The sequence below is a fragment of the Magallana gigas genome, chromosome 2 (genome assembly GCF_963853765.1).
Source record: "Magallana gigas chromosome 2, xbMagGiga1.1, whole genome shotgun sequence".
NCBI classification, from domain to species: Eukaryota; Metazoa; Mollusca; class Bivalvia; order Ostreida; family Ostreidae; genus Magallana; species Magallana gigas.
Genome location: NC_088854.1, coordinates 36,578,308 through 36,591,873, shown reverse-complemented (window position 1 = coordinate 36,591,873; position 13,566 = coordinate 36,578,308). Strand labels below are relative to the sequence as shown.

General features: G+C 34.1%; 1 protein-coding gene across 1 annotated transcript; it reads left to right on the top strand.

Annotated features, from left to right (window-relative positions):
* Positions 1 to 1,955: 1,955 nt before the first annotated feature.
* LOC105331124 (sushi domain-containing protein 2) lies at positions 1,956 to 11,900 on the top strand. The gene is made up of 18 exons (XM_011433180.4): positions 1,956 to 2,111; positions 3,533 to 3,651; positions 3,755 to 4,135; positions 4,328 to 4,435; positions 5,787 to 5,946; positions 6,103 to 6,372; positions 6,483 to 6,658; positions 7,149 to 7,315; positions 7,465 to 7,755; positions 7,865 to 8,139; positions 8,445 to 8,579; positions 8,670 to 8,843; positions 8,960 to 9,096; positions 9,365 to 9,491; positions 9,659 to 9,880; positions 10,027 to 10,218; positions 10,502 to 10,631; positions 11,108 to 11,900. Exons 1-18 carry the CDS (start codon positions 2,042 to 2,044, stop codon positions 11,172 to 11,174), a joined length of 3,201 nt encoding a protein of 1,066 aa, XP_011431482.3. The 5' UTR covers positions 1,956 to 2,041; the 3' UTR covers positions 11,175 to 11,900.
* The last annotated feature ends 1,666 nt before the right edge of the window (positions 11,901 to 13,566 follow it).

Sequence of the window (13,566 nt, the reverse complement as noted above, 5' to 3'; positions counted from 1 at the left end):
TGTAAAGCTTTCACCACAATACATAAAGGTTTTACCACCATACATAATGGTTTTAATACACCATGACATGATGTTAGTACTGCATATAATGAACTTATCACCTAATGTCAAGAAGTTGCACTGCATAAAAGGATTTTGCAACTGCACATGAAGAGTGTACCATTTAACATAACGATTGAACAATAGTTCATTATGAGTTTAGCTCTGTATGAAATGAGTTTATCATATCATATAAAGATTTATTCATAGCATATAATGAATAAACTACTGCACATAATGATCTTACGACATAACGTAATGATGTTACCACTTCATATAAAGATTTTACCCCTGAATATAATGGTGAAATAATAGTATATAATGATGTTAGCACTGCATATAATGATGTTAGCACTGCATATAATGATATTACTATTGCATATAAATAGGATACCAATTCAGCTAATATGAAATTGACCTTAAGGCAGCTATGGCATTCCATAGTTTAGACTGGAACGATTTAGATCATTTTTTAAGTACAATTTTCTTGATATGTTCCTTTTCTATTTTGTATGTATGATTATACATGTATGTTTTTATTTATACATAATGGATGACCTTTTTTTTTTAGAGATGTTGTACTCCTTTATATTTGATTAATTGATTAGTGCCATCAAGGACTTTTTCATAGAAAAATGATAATTATGAAATGATAATTATGAACTTTTCTATAACCATGTTATATGAAATGCAGTGTACGTTTTTTTACTATTATGAATAATAAAGTGTACTCATGTAATAAAAAAATGTTCATTTATTTATTGCTTGTGTAAATCATATATATTTAATCGAATAAAGGTTTAATTTTTGTATAGGCTTGTCCGAACAGGGTTTTTTGTGCGTGCTTAACATTTCAGTCCTTCCAGTAGTATACAATAAGGCAATAAAGACTGCAAACACAAAGTACTCTGTATAAGTAAAAACTTAATACCTGTAATACTTTCCTACTAAACCGCTTATGCAATCGTTCTTGTATTCTGATAAAATTATTTAGAAAAAACAGCAAGTTAAAAAGGTCACCGGGATATGAACTTCGTTGGTCATGTGATCAAATCCTGTAATGCCCGAAGGGCTTCTCAGAAGATTGATCACGTATTAACGAAGTTCATATCCCGGTGGACTTTTTAACATTGCTGTTTATTACTTTTATTTACGTTTAAAAAAGGCAATTCGTTCAGGGTTATTGAGATTACCGTGTTTTTAAGTTTACAATAATCCAAGAGATAAGCACGTGCGGTAATCATTGTAAAGTCATGAAAAAGTTCACACAGAAATCTATATGTTTTCTAAAGGTTCATATAAGAAACATTTGCAAATGTAAATATATCATTACAAGATAAAGAAACATATTTGCAAATGTAGATAAAGACGGTTATCGCATTGAATGTATTGAATGTACACTTCGACACCTGGATTACGATACTCATTAGGAATAAACAAGAAAAACACTTTAGTTAAATAAAAAATAACACTATGCTACGTCAACACACTTCTTACTAACAAAATGTAAGCATGTGTTTTACTTTGGTCCTTACACAAGTTAGTCCGTAAAATTGTGTTAGAGTGAAGTAATTGGCGGGATTTGGGGAGTCTCTCCTAAATCTATCACCTTATCGTAGAACAAACAGTCTGGACTGATCGATGACTTACAACTCGGATGACACACCTTGTTCTAAGGCGTAAAGATATAGCTATTCGAATGCATTACAAAATAATGTGTAATAATGAAAATTCAAGTTTGTCAAATACCAACATACATGTATCATGGCGCCCTTCCCTGCTAGAACATTATTTTCATACATACATATACTTTCCGGTACTGTAATAGTTATTAATAGTTCTGCTGTTACTCATACGCCATAAATTTGAGCGGGTGCTTCATGTTCGGAATATGATCGAAACCAACGCAGATAACGGGAAATACCGGGGTCGTCACGAGAATGAATGATAACGGGCCTGTTTACCGCCAAGATAACGCCAGACCTTGCGCGGGGTATACAAAATGGCGGCCTCTCACCGGCAACCGGCCGGAATACTCTTTGTATTAAGCTCCTTGTTCCTGACAATAAGTGGTGAGTATTTGTTAATTATTTGCTGGATTGTTGTATATTGTTCAAGACATTCACGAATTATCTTAAAATTATTGATCAATTAATCGTAATTCGCTTAGCATATATATGTGTATTACACGCATCTCAACAAAGTGGTATGGTCACAATTATTCTTTTTCATGACTATAGAATCTTTTTCACACTTATCATATGAACATTATTATAGCAAACAAATAAATGAATATTTCATATTATACATGTACAAGAAAAACAAATATTTCATTTATCTACGACTGTGCCAATGATTTATTTATCATAAAGAATATGCTATAATTGTTTTCTATACATGTATATCCTTGATGATGATTTACGACTGGTTAACGCCCTATCATGGTTATTTCTAATGATGTTCAATGCTCTTCCGCTATCTTCTCTTCTAACAGAGATATAAAGAGTTTATTGGTCAAAATTTCATGAAGCACAATCTGCATTTGTATTAATAGGTTTTTTTTTATTATGCATATAAATAATAATAAGTTTATATAAGTAAATTTACGATCGGGAATTAATATGCTATTGTTCTAGTTTGAAGTTGATCTAGTATAATTTATATATTTGTTATTTTGTTTGGTATCTTTCGGTCAGATTATATTGATTGTGATGCATTAATTTTATATGCCGGTACTTACATTAATTTTGCACAATAGTTTTTTCATATATGAGCACAACTGACGGGCTTACATGTAACTTTCTATTTCATGGGTCAGGTCATATTTATGACGTCACGACTTTGGTTTGTTTTATGCTTTCATGATTATGTATGGAAACACAGTAACGATCTTCACTTAATGCGTCTTTCTAAATCGAAGTTCCCTTAATATATAAATGATCTCACTTTCAAACATTGTTAGCTCTTAATGCTCGTAGTTCATAACCTAGTGAATCCGCGGAAGTGAAACTCATTTCTTAAAAATAAACATTAAACATTCCTCACAATCAATAACAACGTAGAAAGTGGAATTAAGCAACGATAAAAATTAATTATTAAAATCAAAGTACTGAAAGTACCGGGAAGAGGTTAGCAAGCTTGTTGTCAAGTTGTTGGGAATATTTGCATTTATTTAAGTAATTATCCAGTTAGTTATCAAATACTAGTATGTCGTTTCATTGTCCATGCAACTCTAGATCAAAATTCAGTAAAAGCTTGCATCATCAAATAGAAAATCACTATATATGTTAAAAATTGGAAAATATATCAGTCCAGAAGTTGTTTAAAAAATGTGATATACACACATCTAGTAAATGGTTTAGCTACTCTTAATCTTTTGGTTCATCATAGGTAGCGCATTAACTAAGCATACGGCTTTATGCTTACCGCTTAAAACTTGGTTCTGCAATTTGTAAAAAGTGCATTTTGTGAGATAAAGAACTTGACTTTATAGGTGAAGTGCTCTTCAACAAAGGAACAAGCGAAGTGAGAATAAACTTTCCTCTTATGAAAATCCAGCTTCCGGATGATCTGAACTTTCCATATTTTGGTCAAAAGTATCACACTGTATATGTAAGTTAACATTAATGTTTAAAATCGTTAATATCTCTCCAATCCCCTTGACTTAATTTTGAGATTATATTTTTCACTTATTGTTACGCAATTTAACATACAGATATCTAGGGACGGTTTCGTGTCGTTCTCGGAGTACGCACGATACGTCAGCAGCCGGAAATTCACAGAGCGGGATTCCAAGAATGTCAATGCGGCCGAAGATTACCCTTTTATTGCCCCATTTTATTATGGGGGCGCAGACCTTGGATCTACCTTGACTGGGAACAGTCTGTACAAAGGAAAAATATTCTACAACGTTCTCATGAAGGGTAATCAAGGCCAGCGGGAACTGAGGGAAATTGGGAGAAATGTTAGTTCGTCCATTCCAGGGGTCAGCAGCTTTGATCCTACATATGCTCTTGTTGTCACGTGGGAAAAGGTTACGGACCAATACAACACCGGTATCTTAAAGTGTACAGACGAGCCGGGAAGAATGTGTCAGGTACACGATCTTACTCCTTTTTTGCATTGTGCATGCAATTCATCTTAACACGTATAAGCATTTCAATTACAGTTAATAGCACTTTTGCACAATTAAGGTCTGTTTTGTAAGTATTTCGTCATTGATATAATTGTAAATGTTTTGTTTTACATTGAAACTAAATTATCGATAATTTTATAAATTTTTACCTAGGACAACACATTCCAAGCCGTCATTACGACTGATGGAAAGCAGAGCTTTGCAATTTTTAACTATCAAGAGATGAACATCCAGTTGCCACCCAGAGATTCAAACTATCAGGTGAGAAACAAGCTTTTGAATTCAAGTTACTTATGTTATTTGTGAACAAAACCGCAAATAAAAAAACTATTATTACATGAATGTGATACTGTGTACTAGATCAAATACATGTTTAATAGCAAAATGTTATAGTTTAAGTAGAGACGCAAGTTTCTTCGGTCGAGTTTAATCATTCAAGACTTATTGACATTTAATATATCAAAATGGTTGATACATACATGTAAGTAAATAAGACCCTTACATTACGTTCATATATCGTCACAAAGATGCTTAACGATTTCGGGTTAAAGAAAATCAGTAAACAGACCTGCAATTCTTCTCTCTTTGATTTGCTAGCATACTCAGCCTGTGTCGACCCGTAATGACAGATTTTTAATTTAAAGAATTAATTTACGATAATCTACATTACAAAGTTGCATTTACACTGATAAAACCAAAAACATACAGAAGGTGGATTAAACAATTTAGCAATTCACAAAACCTGATAGATGTACTACATGTAACAGCTAGCTTACAGACGTTGTTTACTTTTACTCAGGGTTTTAGTGCTCAAATTTGGATTGTTTAAAAGTTAAATGCCATAAGTAAAATTGATCTAAACACAAAAAATATTAATGAAATGAATGATTATTGACAAACAATTTGATATTTTTACTATATTATGGAATTAGACTCAAAGTAAATTGGTCTTTCAGCAAATCAGAAGAAATTTGGTCTAAATTTTCCAGATTTTGTTTTTCACTGAAATATTTTTGTTAGTATTATAAAATTAAAAGTCGGGATTTCATTTGTCAGTCAACATAATTTTGCACATTTTCTGATGGTTTAATCTCATTTTCACGATACACATTAAAAAATATTGAAAAATGATTGAAAAAGATAAAGGGCAACATATCTCAAAATTTTGATGATTGACCTTATATAAATTTTAGGCCAATAGAATAAGGTCAATTTAATTAGTTTAATAATATAAATATTTTTCTATTATCATCATTCAATTTTTTGTCAAATTGGGTTGGGACTGGAAAACTGATAGAGGAAATTCGGACCGGAATATTTGTTAAAAATGTCAATGGAAACTTAATGTTTTGTATCTATTAAGTGTCACTCCCATTATTAAGCTGTACATGAATTTCATTTTTAAAAAAAACTTTGGCAATTTGTATTTGATAAAATCACAATGGAAGTGTTAAAAATGTTTAGGAATGTTTAGGAATTTTTCTTCAATTTTCAAAAAATATTCAGTGGTCATTAACTCAAAAAGTAGGACCTGGTCAGTGTTGAATAAATTTCCTAAGATTATATAATTTTATTTACATAATATTGGTTTATGAGTTTGCTTCTGTCTTAGGCCGGATTTAATGGTGGCTTTGGACGTGGTTGGAGTTCCGCCATAGCCTTACAGCGCGTGCGCAACATTACCCAGTACCAGGCGAGTGACCGACTGGGGCGTTTTATCTACCAGATTAATGAGGAGCGGATCATTACGGGTGGATGTAATAATCCCGATGGTAATGCAAATCAGTTCTCTATTTGAGTATGCTATTAATCATTGAGTCATCTTGTAACGAAAGCTATGTAGTCTTTTACCTTAAGTGATATGCAAGTATAAATAACAATGGACATTTGATATAAACCATTTGTATATACTATAATTGATATTGTAGGAATATTGGAGGCGGTTCCTGATTTTGCTGGGTTACTAGGCGGGAAAGTTGTGGAAGTTACCGGTCCTTGTTTCTTGTCTGGTAGGTCTTACTCTCTAGTCTTCGGAAATTCCCGGAGAGAGAAATCCGAGAACTGTATCACAGAAGACTATGGGAATACAATGATGAAGGTTCGCTGTGAGATACCCATGTTAACAGAACGGGGACAAGTGCCCGTTTTCATGAAGGCAAACGACGGTAATCTGGAATATAACACCACGATTACAATTGGTACGTGTTATGTGTTTTCGGTGCTTTTCTCGTGCTTAAAGTTTGTTTTATTACATGCTCTAAATTCGTTAGGAAATCAAGTACATCTGTGAACGCTTTGTTACCAACAGTTATGCCTAATGTGCTGCCACCAGAAGATTACGTACAACTCGTTGACAGCGGTCCTGGCTCTCGATGGAACGAAACATCAGCTTCGTCATTACGTCTTCAGTGGAACTCTCGTGTGCTGTCCAACCATTCAAGCGCTAAAGTTAAAATCACACTTCGAGGCTACAGAGAAGACAGGGTAAATTGTATTAACAATACGTCAGATTATACCAACTTCATGAATATGTACGGAATGTAAACAAGAATCGAAATTAAGGTTTGTCGAAATAAGTTCCCAAAATAAACATCAATAGATGATATGATCTGTCACACAGTCTCCGCCGACTTTGCACTGCCGGGAGAAAGCCTTCCTTGTAATGAATTTCTGCGACATCTGAGTAGAAGTTTAGAACTCGGGATGATGTTTACACTCTTTTATAACAGAACATTTGAAACCACAAGCAAATCGATCTTTGATGTTGAAATTAAAAACAGCAATTATGTTCATTTCATAAGGTGTTCTTTATGTTATACAAATATTATTTCACATGAACAAATCAAAATAATGAACTTTCGCAGATTGATATTCTATATATAACGTGAAAAATGCAATGTATTGTTGGTCGATTACATAAAAAGGTGATTTGGTCATACGTGTACCAATGATACTTATTGCATGTTGATTTCAGAAATCATGGGACTTAACAATACCTTTGAAAACAGAGTCCATCCCTAACAGTGTCCAAGGATTCCAGTTCAACCCGCAGGATGTTAACTGTGATGAAAATTGTCAAAATTATGAAGTTGGTGTTATAGAAGTTAAACTAGATGACCCGAGAATGGCAAACAAATACCGGTAAAATCTCCAAGCCTTGTATTCTCCTTATTGATGTTTTAGGTTACTACATGTATATCTTTCTTGCTTTGTAATTTACTTCACAAAAATGCTGCTTCATCCTCTATATAGGTGGATTCATTTTCATAAATTATATTCATATTCTTTAGAACCTTAAGAAGTCGGCCAACCCCTCTAGCATGGCTGATAAACAAGGCAATGGTAGCTAAGCAAGGTCAATCTTGGCCGTCCAACAAATGCCAAGCCTGGTATGCAAAGGACATGATGGACACGTCCTGGCTACGGTCTCTCCCGGCATGCCCTTGTAATCTGCACCAGGCTCTTGTTGACTTCGGAAGGTGGCAAAAGGACCCAGTCTGTCATCTTGACAGTAGAACCCCAGACAATTGCGCTCTTCACTTTACCGCTGTTCACTGCGTACGATCAGTGAGACCAAACAAGTAATTGAAGTTACGATTCATCTAGAAGGAATATGTCCAGTGTCTACTATGAATGCATTTAACAGCACCAGTTTTACTGAAAATATAATTTTGCATTTTCAACTTCCAGTTATGGCGCAGGCAACCAGTGTTGCTATAGAGCTGATGGAACACTCATTTACTCCGGAGACTCCTACCAGGGAAGCACTCCAGATCGAAGTCATTTATGGGGCGCAGCACCGTACAACACACCGAACCTCGCACGGGCGAAGGTGCCTGCCATGTCTCACTCAATTCACGACATTATGCCATTTTACTACTGTTGTCTCTTGACAAACGATTGCGACAAATACATGTCTCTCCGTCCCACGAGATCCTGTACAGAGTACTGGTCGCCCAAACAAGGTAGGCGTACACGTTGTAAAACTGGTATTCATCAGATCACACTCGCTTGTTGCTTTAAGTGCAGGAAAGGGTGGGTTTTTATTACGTAGAGACAATTCGGATGCAACAATAAATGCAGGTTAATATGTCTTTATAGATCTATTTAATCATGACTTTTCTTTTGTATCACAATGCACTAGATTAGGACAAACTATTTAGGTTAAAGGCAGAGTCTTAGAAATACTTTACATGTTTTTATTTTTTAAATCATATAATTTCACATGCTTTACAATGATAAATTTTTTTTTAAATGCCAACATTTATAGCCATGGTGTACGGTCAAGGAAACGTGCGAATGTTCGATAACACGTGGTACTATGTCTGTGGAGAGGGAGACTTCATTTTACTTCAGTCAACTATGCTAACAATTGAAGGCCGATTCCAGAAGTCTCCGTTTAGCCGTAAGTATTTCTATTTAGTGCCAAACTTTGTTTCACTATATTTTATTACTTTTATAATACCCATGTGACATATTACAAATGGTTATTTAGCTAACTACAATTCCACAATATTAACTGATGTTGGTATCCGAGCCGGAAATGACGTCATCGAGGTTAAGATGAAAGGTCCAAACGCAGATCGATCGAAACGTGTTCTAGATGTACTTGTGAATGGAGAATACCAGTTTTTTGATAATGGGCCACTACGGAGGAGAGATTTCACGGGTTTTTATTCTTTCTTTTACATTAATGATACACTGACTTCTATTTGAAAATATGAATTTAAAAGCGGTATCGTTGTGGTTTTGAGATGTTTATCGTCCTTTTAACTCTGTATATAGATGCGGTACTTATAAATAGTGATGACCCTTCAAACACCATGGAAAGTAACGTGACAGTTGTCACAAACAGTGGGGTGGGCATTCAAGTGGCGGAAAAGGACCAGAGGTTATGCCTACTTGTTATGATTCCCCCAAAGGTAGATATGACAATGTTCAGTCAAACAATATTATTTTAAATGCTATATTGGTATGATGAGTGCATAAAGTATTGCAAATTAACTCAATTAATTATTACCAGAAGTGAATTCAACATTATTATTTAGTTATGATTCTAAATTATCATGAATATAACACATCGCTGTGCACCAAGATTTCGTATAACCAAATAGCACAATAAATTGAAGAGCTTTACTACATTGTGTTGCACACATGTTCTCATCACATCTTTGTAATTACTGGTTTTAGTTTGTAAGTAAAGGTTTACTCGGCAACTGGAATAATAACTCGGACGACGACCTGACACCCCGGGGCTCTAACTACCCGCTGCTAAACACGAGCCCTCAAACCATCTACAGCCAGTTTGTATTTTCATGTAAGAATAATACTATGCAGCAGTTGAGGAAGCACTTATTTCAAACACTTTAACGTCTAAAACTACTGAGGTGTTAACCAGACATGTTAAGCATGTTAAGTTATGCATGCATTTGAACATGAGAGTACGTTGCCTATTCCATTGAATGTAACTCTGTTTTAATTCAGGGGCTATCACTAAAAACAAAGATACGTCCACCATCGTCCCCTTCCCTGTGTATGCCACCAATAAGACAACCATGTGTTTCGCCCATAACCAGCCAAACTCTCAGTGTAATGGCGACGCAGCTTGTAACCATGACTACTGGACAACAATGAATATGACCGTAGCTATTGACACCTTGCGAATGTCTGCTCATCACCAAAGACTGCAGGAAAATAGACAAGCTGGTATATGAAGACGCAATTTTGTTGCTTATTAAGTGCTTTAGTAATGAATTTTAAGTGTTATACTGTGTAATCACACGTACATATGTACGTGCATGTACTGCAAAGTATTAATAGATAATGAATTTTGAGATACTTTTGTTGTCCAGAACGGTCCTGTGGCCTCTTAGATGTCCCCATGAGTATCAAAAGCAACTATAACTATAGTTTGGGTAACAAGGTCACCTTGACCGGATGTAGGAAGGGGACACTGTCCGGAACAAAGGAATATACTTGTGTCGCCACGGGCAAGGACCTGAGTACCCAGTCCTGGTCACCAGAGGTGACAGCATCATGCGGGGGTAAACCAATCATAAACATCATCATTGTGATAACAACCAATTACATATATTAGATAATATGTCACTTTTTCTCCATTCATGTTCATTTTGTTTCTTGTGTTTTTAAGTTTTAGTTTTTTAATTGTTTTTTTTTATTTTGTAACTTGTTTGTTTGTTTGTATGGATTTTATTAAATCTATCATATTCCTGTCTGTTCATTTTTCCATGCCATTTTTTGTAGTGGTAAAACTATAAAACTAAAAGGTTCTGTTTTCCTTTAGTATATTCAATTATTTTCCTTCAGAAATTGAGCAAGCTAACATTGGAATGATCATTGGGATCGTGGTCGCCATTGCAGTCATCCTGATTATTGCTATAGTCGTCGCCGTAGTTCTGAAGAAAAAGAGGAGCGGGTCGATGAGAAGTAGAGAGAGGTTGGTAAATTAAATATAGATTATTACCCTTTACACTACTGAGGACAACGAAAATATATACATTTGTATTCGTTTCTCCTTAATGTGGGTTGAGTACCAATTTGCCTAAACAGTCAAGGTCAATAAAAGCGTGCAGTTGAAGAGAGAAAAAAGTGGGGGGGGGGGGGAGGGATAAGTGTTGGCAAAGGCAAATCCATTTTTTGTTAATGTGAAAATATGATAAAAAATCTAGATATTGTTCAGCAAAATTAAATATGTTTGTCTCAAAATGCCGGGGACATCAGTTGCACGCTTTTATTGATCTTGGAACTGAAATAAAATACATGTATACCCTTGCAATTTAATTGAAATACATTTTGAGATGTGTATATTTTTTTTCTATTATAGTGAACACATCGAAGCAATTTTTATTGTTTATGCATGTTATTATTATAATGACTGATCAACTTTATTTAACTGTTAATGCTTTTTGTCAGGAAAAAGGATACCATGCAGGACGTTGAACAATACAGCAAGGTAGCTCAAAGGGAACCAAAGCTTTAAGTTACCTCCAAGGACATAATAACGGCGCATAATAAAAGAGAACAATCGTGCGGCTCAGACAGTGTGGCGTATTTATCTCAGGAGAATTAGCTATCAGACAAAAAGACGGGAAGATATGTGAAGTTTATTCCAGTTTATATACATTTCTTTATTTATCATACTAACATTGGACAATTGTGTTGTGGATTGAGAGATGATGTCATATTGTGCATACATATTTATACCCTTTTCATTTTGCTCATCCTTCGTGTTTAGAAATCCTGTATTCATTATGGACAGAATTTAGAAATATCTATCATCTTTGTAAACTTTTGCAGATACTTATGAAAATAGCAATCAACAACTATCAGTTATTAGCAAATTGGATAAAAAGAGTGGTTTATGTATGAATTTGTGAAATATTCAGTCTCTTAAAATAAGCATTTTGTCTCAAAGGCGATGCATTTGTGTGTAATTATTTTATGAACAAGATTGTGTATCATGTACATGAAGTACCATATTCATTAATTGATGTTTGATTGGAGTTGTTTGTCTGTAGCACTTAATATTCTGTAAGAGATTGAGTTTCATGAATAACCGTGTAAATGTATGTTTCACCTGTCTGTGTGTTGTAATTTTTATAGTTTTCTCGATTCAAAATACAAAAGAAAATACTAATATACTGCTAGTGATTTCTTAAACTGTTTACTTATAAGACTATGTATGATAAAAGCTACTCACTGATAAGGTTGTCTCGTTTACTCATTTTAAAGCTTTTCTGATCACCTGTTGTTCGTCGTCCGAGCGTGTTAACCAAACTTGGTACAAAATATCCTTAGGAGAAGGGAATTCAATTTTTTTTAAAATACGGACAAACTCCTTTATAAATGGAGACAATTATGAAACAGTGAAAATAAGAAATGTTCTTCTTTTTAAGAACTACTTCACCAGACTTGCCAATATTTACATTAAAGTTTGAATATATAGTGAAGATTCAAAATTGTTCAAACTGCGACCCCCGGACCAATACTAAGGCCCCAAGCGGTGTTCAATAAGTAACATAAAAATATAAAGGGGACAATTTTTGATAATTTTCTTTTTAAAAAGCCCAAATCGTGACTAATATTATGGCCACAAGAGGGGTTCAAAGTTAAATGTAAAGGAAAAATGTCTTCTTTTCAAAAACTACAAAGCAAACATTTGTGATCTCAGGTAGTTATGGTATAATTATAACCATAACCACGGATCAATACTGGAGCCCGAAGAGGGCTTCAAAATGTAACATTAGAAATGTAATGGACAAATGTTTAAAATTCTTTTCTTCTCAAGATCCACTGCACCAGAAATGCGAATTTTTACATTAAAGTTTGTGTATATAGTGAAGATTCAATCGGACTAATACTAGGGCCCCAAGAGGGGTTCAAATTTTTTTAACAAATAAATATGATTACATACAAAAGTTTTTGACATCTTAAGAACAACAATGCTACAATTTGTGATATTCCATTTGCAAGCATCATCATACAGTGTAGATTCTAAACTGTTAACACCCGTGAGGCTCTAAGAGGGGTTCAAATTTTAACATAGAAATGTAGTGAAAAGTATTTTAAACCTTCTTTTACATAAATACAATGCTACATTAGGTTTTTTGCTATGTTAGCATCCTCATTTCTTCATATCCTCACGGTGACCTTCTATAACTTTTCATAAATACGAGGGTTGTTAAAAAATATTAAGACAATGCAAATATTTTCCTTTTTAAGTGACAAATTTTGGTGAAAGTTGAAATACGGGGATAGGACAAATATATTTGCCAAGAAAGATAAATCTGAACAAGACGGTTCTTTGAATTTTGACGTCAAATCGGCGCAGCGAATATACATGAAGTTGGTTGAAACAACAGAAGAAGGTCCTTATGGGCCAAACAATTGCTTAAAATCTTCATTTTACTTATTGTTTCACTATAATTAAAACAAAGGGACTAAATATCTACTACATTTACACAAAAGTGATGTCAACAGTTCTTAAATATGTACAGAATGACTGTAATAGATGTTTCACAGAAAGTTGACTTTTTGATAGAAATAACTCGATTTTTTCACAAATAAAATCAAGAATAGAGAAGATTTGTAAATGTTGAAATCTTAAAATGGAAAAAAAAAAGATGAGAAATGAACAATAATTAATGTTTTTCATATGTTTGTAAGGCGTTTAAAACATAGGAGCAGGGAATCGCGTTAAAATGACGTTGCTTCATTTATGAGTCTGGGGTTGCTCCGGGTCACTGGACATAAGCAATTTTGTCAGCATACCAGAAATGATTTAATGATGTCATTGACTGAAAAATTTTCACATTAATAAATGGTATCCCGAATTACTTTTTGATGAAAGTTCAGTGATTTATCTTTTTCTC